The sequence below is a fragment of the Alosa sapidissima genome, chromosome 1 (genome assembly GCF_018492685.1).
Source record: "Alosa sapidissima isolate fAloSap1 chromosome 1, fAloSap1.pri, whole genome shotgun sequence".
NCBI lineage: Eukaryota > Metazoa > Chordata > Actinopteri > Clupeiformes > Clupeidae > Alosa > Alosa sapidissima.
In genome coordinates, this window is record NC_055957.1 from 20,691,544 (window position 1) to 20,706,339 (window position 14,796).

A 14,796-nucleotide genomic window follows, 5' to 3' on the forward strand; every position below is an offset into this window, starting at 1 on the left:
AAACACTTCGGTGCGGCTAAGCCATCTGTAAATGCGCTATATAAATAAAATTGACATTGACGTAAGTTCTGGAGCCCAATGCGGTATCTAGCTTTCTAATATCTATGGTAAGATTGGGCACCCGGGGTTGAGTCCGACCCGGGTCCCCATGGGCATGTGGACACACATGTGGTATGGACACTGTAGCCAGTTGTACCACAGTGTCCCCAGAAATAACATGTTCAACATTTAAAATCAGAAATCTGTTTGTTTTTTTGCGATACAATATGTAGCGCAATATAGTGCTCCTCTAGTGTATAATGGACTATCACAGTGCGTATGTGATTGCTTTTGTGTGTCAAATGAAAGCAAAAGCTTGAGTTTGATTGAAAGTTAGATCAGTAGTTCTCAAACTTTTTCTGTCATTCCCCACTTTGGAAGTGGGGATTTTTCAAGCCCCGTGGAAGAAGTGTGGTCTGCAAAAATTGCTCCAAAAATATAAACTTTAAAAACATAGCAACGTTTCGATCACCCTGGATCTTCGTCAGGCATGTGGGTAACATAGTATAGTATACTCTTTTGATCCCGTGCGGGAAATTTGGGCTCTGCATTTATCCCAATCCATGAATTAGTGAAACACAGCACACAGTGAACACACAATGAGGTGAAGCACACACTAATCCCGACGCAGTGAGCTGCCTGCTACAGTGGCGCTCAGGGAGTAGTGAGGGGTTAGCTGCCTTGCTCAAGGGCACTTCAGTCGTTCCTACTGGTCGGGGTTCGAACCGGCAGCCCTCCGGCTACAAGTCCGAAGTGCTAACCAGTGTGGCCTATATCACATGACCATTCATTTAGCACCCGCCTAAGCAGGGCACGCAAGGGTGCCAATCATTATGACTGACAGGCCTATGTGTCAATAATAAAGAAAAAAAGAAAAAAAAGATGTATCAATCAAATCTTGTATCAATAGGCATAGGCCTATGTGCAAAGTCATAATATTGTATCAATAGGCATAGGCCTATGTGCAAAGTCATAATATTGTATCAATAGGCATAGGCCTATGTGCAAAGCCATAATATTTATGGCAAAGACAAATAGAAAGAGAAAAAAGAAAAAAGAAAGAAAATACAAATAATTGTTCAAGCCCCACCTGACCCCATCAACTCAGCAAAAAGGTCATGTTAAAAAAAAATGGTTCCACGTTGCATTTCCTGTCTTGGTCCGCTGGATCAGATGCTATTTTAATTCATATGTGTCATGTTGGTCTGTTTATGACTCTTATGTTTGTGTGTGGCTATTTTGTTTTGAATCTATAATCTTGTCAAAAAAGGAAAGGCGTTATTAAAGATTAACAAAAAAAAAAACAAAAAAAATTCCCCCTGTTCATTGCACCCCACCTGACATGTCTCTATTCTCCACTAGTGGGGCCTGCCCCACACTTTGAGAACCACTGAGTTAGATGGTTGTACAAATGAATGTGCATGTGAGAGACCGGACAAAACGTAAGCTTCAAAACTCCTTGTACAGCAATTTGAGGAAGGAAGTTCGACTCTTGAATTGTGAAACACATCAGTGCTACTCACACTTGTCAAATTAACGTGTGCCTACAAGCATTGGGTAGGTTGTTTGACATGCCAGCTTTCAATCGTAGGCTTCCAGAGAGTAAGTATGGCTAATTTATCATATTTTCATATTTCCTGAAATACATTAAATAATCAGACCTTGCTTGTAAGATTGTCAAGATTGTAAGAAGTCAAAAGTCAAAGTCAAAGTTTTGTGAGTGTCACAAAAAAAATCGACTTCTAGGTATACCAGTCACAATGCGTAATGTTAGTATATTTTTTACAACTATTTGTCTGGTCTTATCACTATGTCCACATATGAACACTCAGTGCTCAGTAGACTATGGGAACTAAACTGCGGATATGGTTGCAATGTTATGGAACTGCAATCTCACAGTCTTTGGTTTGGGTTGCTGTTTTTGGTAACACTTTACTTGACCGTATCGACATAAGAGTGACATGATACTGTCATGAACACATGACACTGTCATGACACATGAACCCTAATCCTAACCCCTACCCTAATTCTAACCCTAACCCTAAACCTACCCTAAACCTAACCCTAACAAAAACCAAATGACATGAAAGCATTATGTCATAAACATTTATGACATGTTAATGACACACGTTCATGACAGTGTCATGTCACTCTTATATCAATATTGTCAAGTAAGGGTCTAAATCAGTGGTCCCCAAACTTTTTCTTCCGAGGGCCAGCTTACTATGCCTGGCTGTAAGAGAGGGCCAGAGACTCGGAGTATATCAGTAACCATAAATAGCTTAGTGCTGTGAACAACAGCAGTCTACCTTAGTTGAATATTCCATTACATTTAATCTATAGGTTATTGCAATTTAATACCATTGTTAGCTGTGTTTATATTGCCATCATGCCATATCAGTGTAAAATGTAAGTCAAATTAAATAATACTAATAAAAAGACTTTTGCATTCCCAAAAGTATTAGCAGGTAGTCCCAAAAGTATATTTCATTAAAAATGTGTGAACTCTGAAAAATGTGTGAACTCTGAACTCTGAACCTACACTGTCAGCAATGTTGGTAGTCAGCCAAGTCCTATTGTGACTAATAATTAACCACTGCTGCAAACTGAACACAAATTGCAAAGCCTAGAGGGATGACCTATTCTATTGTAATGCCAAATGAACTCCTTTTGCCGGTCAAATTCATATTTAGCGAGCTGAGTCCTGAACGAATTGCTGCCATTTCAGTTAGCTAGTAAGCTAGTTAGTTAGCATTAGACAACGTTCCAAAAAAGACTGGCAGAAGATTTTGGTAACATACAATAAACACTTGACCAAAGATTCTAGAGCAGAACGATAGATCAGTTACACTCTAGAATCTTTGCACTTGACCGAAGCGCTCTGAAAATGAGGTTGAGGGCACTGTCGCCGCAAAAAACGTGATTGGTGGACACAGGCCCTAAACTATAACCCTGTTTTTTTAGTTCATTTTTTTATCAAATTCAAATGGTCTTGTCTCACCTAGGCTTGGCTTGCTGTTTTTTCAGTTTTTTGTTTGTTATTATTAAATTCAAATGGTCTTGTCTCACCTAAAGATTTAAAGGGTTTGATGTAAACCCAGATTAGCATTACACTTCGGTTGTAGTGTGGAGAGGGTCCCTACAGACAAATCAAAGTATTGTAAACTCTGAAAGTCTGCAGAGAAGTTATGATAAGGATAGTTTAATAAGTCAGTTTATAATCTTACTTCATAGTCTGGTAGCTTCAAATCAGTGAGCGAGTTTGAGTTCTTGCAGTGCTGCATGTATCTGGCAGACAACTTAAAAGTGATCAAGTGTTATAATTATTGTAAAAAAAACACATAACTTTAGGTTCTACCACAAGTGACTTGTCAGTACACTGAAGTGGTAATTGTTTTAGAGTTTAAGGTTCAGTTACAGGTATTACCAGCACTGTTTTTTTAATGGAGAGTGTTGCACTGTTTCCTTTTTTATATTGGACCTGTTCACTTATCATAGCCTCTTATTCATGATCACTCCTTCCTAAAGTGTCATTTGGAACATTGCTGCTGTTCTCGCAGGTGCTTGCATTGTAGAGCGCCACCGAGCAGATCTCATTGGACGCATTACCCAAGTGATGCCTCTGGCTGACAGGCTGCGGTCACTGGGCATGCTCCATGTAGAGGCCTACGAAGAGATCCGCGCAGCCAAGACCAGCCAGGAGAAAATGAGGGAGCTCTTCAAAGCTCTGGACTCAGGGGGGGACAGAGTCAAATCTGCCTTTTACTGCACGCTCAGAGATATCCATCCCTACCTGCTTCAAGACCTGGGTAGTATTTACCACCTTTGAGCCACTCACTAAACGGGGTTGGATTCATAATTGGGTCAGGGGTTAAGTTTAGTCTGGATTTTGTTTAAATTACTAATTTGTTTGGTTTACAGTTGCACAGTTCTTCAGCACCAAGTTTAATGCTGTGTTCATCATAGGCTATTTGAATGTAGGATTCAGCAAAAAAATAATGCAGCATTTTACTCACAGATGTTTTTGCAAAGTAGCCTAGATGACTTTGTTGTGTGTGACGCTCTGTTTTGTCTCCAGAGGGCCAGGCGAACAGGAGCAGAAGGAAACATTTGCCCAGCCCTCCTCTCGCCCCCGAGGGGATGAGAGGCAAGCACACAGGTGAGGAGAGAAGAGAGCAGAGTCAGAGCCCGTCTACTTTGGCTGCAGTTCACCAGAGTTCACCTAAATGGCGGTTGCGGGCGAGTCCAAAATACATGGGGTCCTATGGAGCTACATGGCTAAATTTATTGTTTTCACCTATTTAACTATTTTTCGCAAAAAATGGATGTGGATTATCAATTAAAAGTGAAATAATCTGGTAGTCATGTCCTTTTGTTTTCTTACAGGTTGGGTTGTTGTTGCCCATAACACGCTAGCATTGTGCTACTGAATGACGTCATTGACACGTTTGAAAGGCTTTTTAGAACAATTAAGTGACTTTAAAAAATATAATACTCAACCAAGTGTATTTTCTTTGCCTCCCCTTTCAAATACAATATTATATTGCGTGCTGAATGTGTTTCACTAATTCACGGATTGGGATAAATGCAGAGACCAAATTTCCCTCACGGGATCAAAAGAGTAGCCTATATATACTTATATACTATACTTATACTATTCAAATTACTTGAAAAAAAATTATATCCCGAGAAAAGTGGATTTTGAGGGGTACAGCTCCATAGACCATTCATTCTGCACTCGTGGACGAGCGCCCTCATGTGGAACCACAGCAGGAACTGCAACCAGTTCAGAAACTGGAAGTTTTCCGAGAGTGGAAGTTCTCCCCTTATTAGACATTCTCTGGCAGAGTAGAGGTGATGTGTATCACTCCTCTGCTCCCTGCAGATGGCAGTAGAGATGCATTGCTAATGTCAGACTGGACAAAGGGATGGTTCTTAATCTACAGTATGCAACTACTGTGGTGTTGCCTTAGTTGACAATGCAAGGCTCACACACAATTTCAAGTAACTTCTCATAGAATATGCAATCGGAACACCTGAAGCAGATCTAGTGGAAAAGTGAAATCATCGCTCCAAATCAGTATAGCCTGGGTGAACCCAGACAAATGGGATCCTTTCCAGACGGACCCTTATAGCCAATTCAAATTTGCTACAAGGTTTGTCTGAGTTCACCCAGGCTGATATCAATATTCTTTTGAATGCTAACTGTAACAACCATAGTAAACAACAGTTGAACTGGAAGCAGGCTTCATAACAATGGAATCAACTGTAAGCATGCTGTAACCAACAACCCACCATAATCAATGTCAGTAGCCTAATCAAAGACAGCGTCCTTGGGTTTTTTGTTTTAACTATAAATGTACACTTCTGGATTACGATTGTATTGTCTCTCTCTCTCTGTCTGTCTGTCTATCTATTTCTCTCTCTCTCTCTGAAATGCCACAGTAACTGAAGTCCCAAGGGGACCGACACTAATGCAGATCCTAGGTAGGAGATTTTAGATTACGCATACTGTGTGCGTGCTAAACATCCCATTTCATGCAGACTGCAGATATGACCTCTTGAACTAAGTAAACTTGTCTGTCTTTGATAAACTGACTGCCTAACAACTTGCATGTGACATGGATATTTTGTTTTCACCTGGTTATCTGTCACATCTGTCAAGTACAGTTCTGTTTGACATATGTGTCTGTTTTTCTCTTAGCTTCCTTTTGTTTCCTCCTTCCTTTCCTCCACCTCATAGGTAAGGAATCTCACTCTTGCATGTTTGGACATTTTTCTGCTTTTTAAGATTTCCACTTTAATACACATGTGTAGAAGCCTGACAAGCCAGACCCACATCAAGATGTTGGGTCTGGGAACACACCATTGGCAGGGCTCAATCCGAGGGGCAGGATAAACAGTTGTCTTTCAAATTCCCTCTGCACGCATTAGGACAGCGCTACAACCAATCTTTCTTTTATAGGAAAGACTTCAGTGCCGTTGTTTGTTCTTTTCTTAAAGAAAGGCTTAACTCCAAGTCTCTGCCAAAGCCGATTCGAAAGACCACTGTTCGCCAGCAGCAGCAGCCATCTTCTTTGTTTTCAAGTAACAGGGAATTCACGCGGAACTGTCGCAACTCTGTGTTATGCCCGCCACCGACAAATTACATTTTCTGCCGCTATAGGGTGTGCGTCTAGATTTCTAGGCTACATGTGTAGCTTATTATATCTCATCATCATTATTTGGAACGGTAAGAAGACAGAAAAAAACATCTGAGCAGCTTCCTTGGTTTCTTGGTTTAGGTGTCGCTTCTTCAGGGCTTAAGTAAAACAATTCATAAGAAGCCTTATCCATATGCATAAGAGGCCTTATCCACATGTACATGCATAGCAGGCCTTATCCATATGTACATGATTAAGAGTCCATGTGTACATGCATAAGAGGCCTTATCCGCATGCATACGAGGCCTTATCCATGTGTACATGCATAAGAGGCCTTATCCGCATGCATACGAGGCCTTATCCATATGTACATGCATAAGAGGCCTTATCCGCATGCATACGAGGCCTTATCCATGTGTACATGCATAAGAGGCCTTATCCATATGTACATGCATAAGAGGCCTTATCCATATGTACATGCATGCATATGTACATGATTTCTCCTTCTAGTATAACTTTTCTGTTGAGTACAATAATTGTACACATGATGTTTTGGTGATTTCATTTGATAAACTTTAACAATTATAAATTGCTCACATAGAAATATGGACCCTTTCAAGAGAGTTCCATTATCAGCATCATAGTTGGCCCCACAAGACTTCCTTTTTAACATTCCATATGTTATCTTAATGCAGAGGAAGTAGATTGGGGCCCAAATAGAACGTTCAAGCATTGTTTTTGTTTTTATTGTTGAAAGGGTCTATAACACAAAGCACAACAATAAAACATGTGTGTCTTCCCTTAGGGCAATTTAGTCAAGGCTGGATGGAAAGGTAGGTAAAGACATTAACACACTAATGCACATAAATCACTGGTGTGTGGTGGACTTTCTGAAGTCCTGTTGTCTCCATGGATTTAGTATGTTTGCTATGTGCACATAGCAATCAACAAGCACAACAAATTCAGGCTATATCTTCAAAGTATTGTCAAAATAATGAAATGACTGCTGATTGTAGGCTAGTTTACCTCCCAGTGTTAAACAACTTGTATAGTAAAGTGACATTCAATAGACTTCATAAGATATTTATGAAATATTTACAAAGGCTGGAGAGATAAAATGAATGGTATCCAGGTTACACAAATACGGGTCAGCTGAATGTAGGCTAGTTTACCTCCCAGTGTTAAACCAGAGACTTTCTAATGAGGAGACACAGCACTCAAAAAATCCTCCATAGAAATGCATGGGGTTAGTTTGTAACGCCAATATGGCCGTTGTCTACACATATCCCACCCCTTCCTCGCAAAACGTCGACATGTGAATACATTGAGCCAATTATGTGGTGTGATGTGAATACATTGAGCCAATCTTATGGTGTGTTGTGAAGACATCGTGCCAATCATGTGTTGTGAACTCGCCGCTGGACCAAGGTTAGTGTTGTGAAGCCTTGCTCACGCACATTTCTGCCGAATAGGATGCCCTATGAGTGCCCAAAAAGCGTTGCAATATGGCCGCCGAGTGGAGGGACTTTGGTTAAACTCAGTGATTGTGAATACTTCACTTATAGTTACTTGTATAGTAAAGTGACATTTGATGTAGATTTCATAACATATTCATGAAATATTTAGCCCTTGACACAGATGTGACGTGATCAGGTAAGAGGTTTGGAACGAAAACGGCAATGCTGCTTTGAGATTGTTGGACTTTTATTTTGACAAGTTGTCATCGTTCTGTCTTCCACATTCATGAAAGGTTTGGTATGAATGTTGAGTCATGTCTCATGAAACAGTCATGAATGCTTTATGTGCAGTTTATGACAGCTGCTATGAATGTGTCATGAACTCACCCATCAAGTTAAGTGTTACCTAAAATACTAATCTTTTCTTATATATTGATAGGTAGGAACAGTGCCCTCCGAAGTAGGTGCTGTACAATTTCCGTTCAATTTCTAGGAAAAAGCCTAGAAATGGCATGGATGGGAATAATTTAAAGGGACACCAGGCAAGCCTGATGCTTTTTCTCTACGAAACTCCCCCTAGCGTCTGTATGTGTCTATACGAGTGCGAGCCCACACTCGGTCTGAAGCTCTTTTCCTTTTCTTTGCATCTTCCGTCAAGGGTTAGCCTGCCTCTGTGCTGGGGATGCAGGATGTAAACTGATCCTGCTTCTCACAATGTCTGAGACTTTGTGAGACTGCAGGGCGGGTCGGATACACCAAACTTGCAAGCAGGATATTCTTCCTACAGACAGTAGGGGCGGGCGAGAGAGTCTTCATTTGCCCTGCAATGAGTCATTTAACCATATACCGAAGATAATTAATTAACACACAAACGTTGCCTGGTGTCCCTTTAAATTTAGAGTGTATGATTTAAGATGATCTAGCAGAATGGAATACTGTAGTATTAAAACAGAACACACACACACAGTCTATGTGTGTATCTTTGCATTTGTACATGTGTGAGTGTGTGCATATTATGTGTGTCTGTGTGTGTTGGATTGTGTGTATGTGTGCATGCTGCAATGTATTGTAGTACTTCAACAGTGTGTTGTAGTACTTCAACAAATGTGCTCCATTGGATCTGTTTTATGGGATATATGTTGTAAGGAATTTCAAGATGGTATCAGTGTCAACGCTGCTGTTTGTATTTATTTACAAGATATTGGAGGGCCTGGGATGAGGACAACACACACCACACCAACGTGGCCAACGCAATCTACGTAGAATTAAGAGGACCACATGACCGTGTTTATACTGCACAGATTCCACATGATAGTCATGAATCGTTCCAAACAGAAAAGGGGCAAGTCACCGTGAAGATTTATGCTGATGACAGCCATAAGAAGGTCCTTGTTAGCAAAGCATTTGATTCCGACATCAGTGTTATAGTGAAGAATGACAATGGTAATCCATATTTTGTCAGATCCAAGTATGGTAAAGTTTGGCAAGAAGAAGAATACAAACGATTACTTATTGCTTAACCCTTAAAGGTGTAGGTTTTTGAACATTCTAAGTTCCGCAACAATTGAAGGTTCTAAAATTCTATGTTGAATTCAATGAACCCAGATATTCTTCAGATATTCACTGCTGATTGCATCAGAGGTGGACAGTTAGTGCGGTGTAAGAAAAATTGTAAAAATTGTACCCAGTCTGTCCAGCCTATTGGACCCATAGTCCAGCCTATTTACAGTTGGATTTTTACAATTTTGCTAAAAAAAGTTTGCCACAAAACTACTGTGTAAAGCAGAGCATTCTGTTAAAAATCTTGGTGTATTAATTGACAGTGATCTAAATTTCAACAGCCACATGAAAGCAATAACTAAATCAGCTTTTTACTACCTCAAAAATATTGCCAAACTTAGAGGGCTGATGTCAAAAGATGATTTAGAAAAACTCATTCATGCATTTATCTCCAGCAGGGTTGATTACTGCAATGGACTTTTCACAGGCCTTCCTAAAAAGACTATCAAACAACTTCAGGTGATGCAAAATGCAGCAGCTAGGGTGTTCGGTCTGCGTGGTTAAAGAAGTCAGAGCACAGCAGGCTGAACCCTAGAAACACCACACACACCACAGAGTTCATCTAAGGGCCATTTCCCGAGAGTGTTGCTCTATGCAATGACTACACACACTCACACAAACTCTTTCTCTTCTCTCTCTCCGAGTCTCCACAAACACACCTTATGACTTAAAATCATCAGACCCCAATATTGTTGACCCCAAGAACTTGAGTTAATTTACCTTCATCTTTATATGAACTATACATTAAGTATCTTATATAACAATTGTGTAGTTTTTTTATGCAATACAGTGATATTTCTTTAAACAAATTCTTGCAATATAGGATTAGATCATGACCCTTTTTGTATCTCTGTTCACCAGGTCTGGATGGTTTGTTTCTTTTTCTTTTTTTGTATTTGTACTACTACTGTGGACTGACGCTTTAATATTGTATTCACTGGAAAAAAAAGTTTCCTTATGGGGACAATAAAGTGCTAATTAACACATGAGTCCAGTTTCAAGAAATAAAAGTTGTCAGTGTCACTTTCTTCAAAGAAGATTTTCTTGAGAACACAAGAGACTGTCAACAACAGATTGTAGCACTTTAAGGAAGCCACAGTAGCTGCAAACGAGAGGCACGTTCCCATGTTTACAGTACCTAGCTCTCAGCCGAGCCTGTCTCAGGCCTGCGGATGAGATGGAAACCGAAAATCGGACACAGAAGCAGCTGTCACACAGTCTGACACCTCAGCACAAGCAGCCACAAAGCAAAGCAAAGATGCAAACTGTAGTGGGCGTTTGTCAACAAAAGAAAATTAAACTTAAATCAAACATTCAAACAACAACTTCTGGCACCCTGGGCAGGTGATGTACGCAGGCAAGAAATAAAATCAAATTCCAGGCTGGATTCGGCTGGTTTATTTGTTCGAGCTGAGCAAACAATATACAGCATCTCTCGCGCTGGTAAAAAACCATGTGCCCACCAGCCAGGTGCATACAGGCCTCCCCCTACTTCCTACCTATATTCACCTTTACCTGTGCCCACTACTGCCCCCAGGTGTCTAAACCATATATTGTAGTAAGCTAACCAAAAATAAAGACTAAACATATAAATCAAAACAATTAACTAAACAAATAACAAGCAAAATATATTACTAATTTGAGCAAATCATAATAATAAACAAATTAATTAACAAATTTACCACTACTGAAAGCATCAACACCAAATTGTCTTACAATGCAAATGCAAAGACACACTATTTTTGTCTCTATTTTCCATTACTGACAATGTTCAAAATATAGAATGATACTTCCGTGGTAGTGTGGTGAGGGAAGGGTGCGTTTAGCCTACCGTAGCTGCCTTTCTGTCGCTGTCGATGTAAACTGATCCTGCATCTCGCGATGTCTGAGACTTTGTGAGACTGAAGGTCGGCGAGTACGATACACTAAACTTGCAGGCGGGATATTCTTCCTACAGGCAGTAGGGGCGGGCGAGAGAGTCTTCATTCGCCCTGTAATGAGTCATTTAACCATATACCGACTTACGAAGATGATTAATTAACACGAAAATGTTGCCTGGTGTCCCTTTAATGAATACAATGCGAACCACAGTCAATGAATGTGAAAGAACAGTAGCCGACTTGTTAAAGAAGCACTATGCAGGTCTGGTTATTCCTTCGCTGTTTCTGGGTTTTCGCTGGATTTGAGCTCCATAACCAAGCTAAACACATAAAGGGCTCACAATAAAACGGTCGAGCAAACACATTGTTCAAGAGACTATCAAACCACATTACAAAGATGAAGTTCACCCAAGGGTATAGGCTACTTACAATTTCAACAGCAACAAAGCCAAGTGGGCGTCCGTTTTGCAGTCTTCTTCGAAACTACAATCTGACTACATTTTCGAGGCGCGATTGGATACTTCCGCTGAGTCACATCCGGATTTACCCGGACCGGGTCCAGAAAGTTGCATATTCACTTTTTCCACTAAGAAGCAATAGGGGGAGACGAAGCACCCGCCAAACGACCCAGAAAGTGTTGTAGAACCATCAGAACGACTCTCAACCTGCATAATTAAGGTAACTTTTGCTAATATTGTTGCATAGTGCTTCTTTAAACCTTTCCTTCAAGGTGGCCACAGGAAGACAGCTAAGGTAGGTTAAAATAACACACCCTTCGGAAAATTACATTTTTTATAACCTTTCGAAACACTTACAATGTTTACAATAAACCATTGTGCCCGTGAGCAGGGCATTTACATTCATTAATTTAAACATAATTGCAAAAGGGTTCTCCAATGTTTTCTCAGTTTTCTAGAGGATTTCTCAGTATGCGGTGTGATGTTTTAAGAGAATAAAGTTAGAACGACAACAAAATTGACCGACAACACCGTTGTGTGTGTATCCTCAGAGTACTCACATGTGAGAAGTTCAATTGAACTCATGTACACACAGGTAGACACACTGTCCACCTGTTGTATCGGTATTAGCATGGCTGGATCATCAGCGGACACACACACTGCAACCGGGAGTCGAACCTGTCATCTCATGTGTACTTGCGTGACGTCTTACATCTTACGCCACTTCAATGGAGGTAAACTCTAGTGACCGAGTGTGATTTTATTTTATAGTACAATATTCAGGTCTCACCAGCAGGCGTCACCGGAGAGCCATAGACGCGAGTCGTGACTGAGGCTGAGCCGCGAGCTCTCCCTTTCTCTCTCTCCGCCTCTGCCCCCTTTTATCCCCACCCACCATCAGGTATGCTACGAGCGTGACATGTGTCGAATAGAAAGTGAGCTTGAGCCTGGCTTTCCAGCTGAGTGCCTGCTCCCTCGGCGTGTGCGTGCGTGACGTGTGTGTCTGTTTGTGTGCTCAGTGTGTGCCCCGGCTGCTGTGCGCCCTGCTTAGAATGGCCAGATTCACCCAGACTGAAGAGCGAAGGCAGCAGCAGCAGCAATCACAACCACCGCCTCAGCAGCCGCCCCATCCCCACCACACGAGCCAACCTTTCAGCGGAGCCGAGGCGGCAGTGGCAGCGGCACCGACCCAGCCTCCCGCCCCTCTCCTCCCTCACCAGCACGCGCACGTCCCATTCGCCAAACCTATGAGCGTCTCGGAACCGATCTCTGTATACCCCGGGAACGGCACCATGAAAGACCAGGACGCTATCAAGCTCTTTATCGGACAGATACCGCGGAACCTGGAAGAGAAAGATCTGAAGCCTCTTTTCGAGCAGTTTGGGAAAATTCACGAATTGACGGTGCTGAAAGATCGCTACACAGGCATGCATAAAGGTACTGTGTGGGCTACTTGTCTATTCTAGCCTCTCGCCCCCTCTCTCAAAACACTACGAATCGTGTTTTTCTTGTGTAAAAGCATGTTGCTATTCCACTAACGGCTGAGGTGATGTGTAGATTGTAAGTCGTGACTGCCCCTGTGCACAGCCGGGGGGAGAGAGAGAGTGAGTGAGAGGGCATGCTAAACGGGTTGTTGCTCTCCTTGTTAATCTCCTTGACGCGGGTATAATTAGGTTTGACGACCCCCCCCCCCCCCCCCCCACACACACACACACACACACAGGGAGAGAAACCCGTATCGGGATTCCCGTTCGAGCACTCCTGAACAATAGTTGGTCACAACTAGCCTGTGGGGTTTCTTTACGCGTGTGTACTCTCTCTCTCTCCCTCTCTCTCACACACACACACGCACACACCATTGACTTTCTATTCACTGTTTTTTTTAATCACGTTTGGTCAATGCTTGGTCTGTGGCCGACTCTATACCGTATACACCTGTCACTGTCAACAACAGCGCGGAATCGGACTGTTTCCTCCACCTCCTCCTCCGTGTGCGTTTACTCTCCGCTGGGGCAATTTTGCGCCTGTGGAAGTAGGGCAGCGGTGTTGCATATTTAGGACCTTCTCTTTCCCTCACCCAGCCGGCCCTGATGATGCATATTGTTTAGAACCCTCTCTCTCACCCAGCCCGCCCTCCCCCTGTGTAGCGTGTCGATTGTTGAGCGTCTTCTCTTCCTTCCGTACACCTTCCGTCTTAACTAATAATACTACTACTAATAATAATGATAATAATACTACTACTAATAATAATAATCATTGGTATAGTGCTTATTGATGATATTTCTGATGTCTTTTGACCTAATAAAGTAATTATGGCAGGAAACACACATATTGGCCAAATCCGGTGATTACATAAGTATTCTGACTGAAACATGTCATGGTCTAAGGTCTTGTATGCTTACAGTGATGGATAAATGGCAGTGTAAAAAGTATGATTTTAGAAATATTGACACCCCATATCAGGTCTTGCACTGAGGTGCTGTCTCCTGTGAGCTCATCAACGCTTACAATCTGTTTGAGACCACAACCATGATCATCAAAATGAGCAAGCAATTCATGTGCAGATGTGTTATGTGACATTTATCAAATCATAAATGGTTCTTCTAGTTACATAATCCTGATAGTAGAACACACACACACACACACATTTACACAGTGGGGCAGCAAGTGGAGTTCCTGGTGACAGTGTTTCTCACACGTGTCCCCCAGAGAAAGAGAGAGAGAGAGAGAGAGATAGAGAGAGAGTAATAGCTCTGGGTCTTGTAGTGGATACAACACACAACACACACACACACACACACACATGGACTGCTTCAGTTTCCTCATTATCCGCTCTGGAATCATTGCCCCCCAAAACAAGCATTGTTATTATTATTATTACTGAGTAATTAATGCAAATTCATTCCCATTTTATGGGCCATTGCGATTACAGCTGTCTGACCTTTGGCGCAAGGCTTTAATATTTCATTCTCTGCATGCTCGCTCCTCTGGCTAATAACATGCGTGTGGCCATGAATTATGAATAAATATAGAACAGGATGTAAATAACGCCTCTCAGACAGGGCCAGCCAGACCTCCCAGACAGCGGAGGTCTCTGAGGTGGATATGGCCTTCATCAGGCCCTGACCTGAGTAGTGTGTGATGTTGGCCCCTGGGCTCTTTGGTGTGCTGGAACCCAGAGGCCTTGCAAGGCCTTGTAAGTATGCAGACAGGTGGTTCTGCTGGTTGTAGCCTGATGAGAGCTGACTGGAGCGGATAG

At 41.9% G+C, this 14,796-nt stretch overlaps 2 protein-coding genes and 1 non-coding gene across 6 annotated transcripts in view; 2 read left to right on the plus strand and 1 right to left on the minus strand.

Moving 5' to 3' along the window:
• Positions 1-1,538: 1,538 nt before the first annotated feature.
• LOC121724196 (apoptosis-associated speck-like protein containing a CARD) lies at positions 1,539-10,188 on the plus strand. Of its 4 annotated transcripts, none has more exons than XM_042110600.1 (8): positions 1,539-1,641; positions 3,600-3,848; positions 4,118-4,198; positions 5,485-5,526; positions 5,744-5,782; positions 6,988-7,015; positions 8,838-8,981; positions 9,598-10,188. In XM_042110600.1, exons 1-8 carry the CDS (start codon positions 1,611-1,613, stop codon positions 9,701-9,703), a joined length of 720 nt encoding a protein of 239 aa, XP_041966534.1. In that variant the 5' UTR covers positions 1,539-1,610; the 3' UTR covers positions 9,704-10,188. The 4 variants fall into 4 exon arrangements, with proteins under 4 accessions (XP_041966534.1, XP_041966547.1, XP_041966527.1 ...); XM_042110613.1 differs by lacking the exon at positions 9,598-10,188 and adding an exon at positions 8,079-8,099 and having other exon boundaries at positions 8,838-8,864; XM_042110593.1 differs by lacking the exon at positions 9,598-10,188 and having other exon boundaries at positions 8,838-9,503.
• Positions 10,189-12,079: 1,891 nt separating this feature from the next.
• Positions 12,080-12,189, minus strand: LOC121682036. The gene has a single exon (XR_006022396.1). It is a non-coding gene; the product is annotated as a small nucleolar RNA U6-53/MBII-28 (small nucleolar RNA).
• A 277-nt stretch (positions 12,190-12,466) lies between these two features.
• Positions 12,467-14,796, plus strand: part of LOC121715149 (CUGBP Elav-like family member 5) — a 117,079-nt gene continuing 114,749 nt past the window's right edge. Inside the window, exon 1 of the mRNA XM_042100572.1 lies at positions 12,467-12,974. Coding sequence (XP_041956506.1) covers positions 12,590-12,974 — 385 coding nt within the window. The 5' untranslated portion in view covers positions 12,467-12,589. The remainder of the gene's footprint in view (positions 12,975-14,796) is intronic.

Coding starts and splice junctions, on each gene's coding strand:
- LOC121724196 (XM_042110593.1), top strand. CDS start 1,611: ATGCCAGCTTTCAATCGTAGGCTTCCAGAGA. Junction 4,199..5,484: donor GATGAGAGGCAAGCACACAG/GTGAGGAGAGAA, acceptor GAAATGCCACAG/TAACTGAAGTCCCAAGGGGA. Junction 7,016..8,837: donor AGTCAAGGCTGGATGGAAAG/GTAGGTAAAGAC, acceptor TTTATTTACAAG/ATATTGGAGGGCCTGGGATG.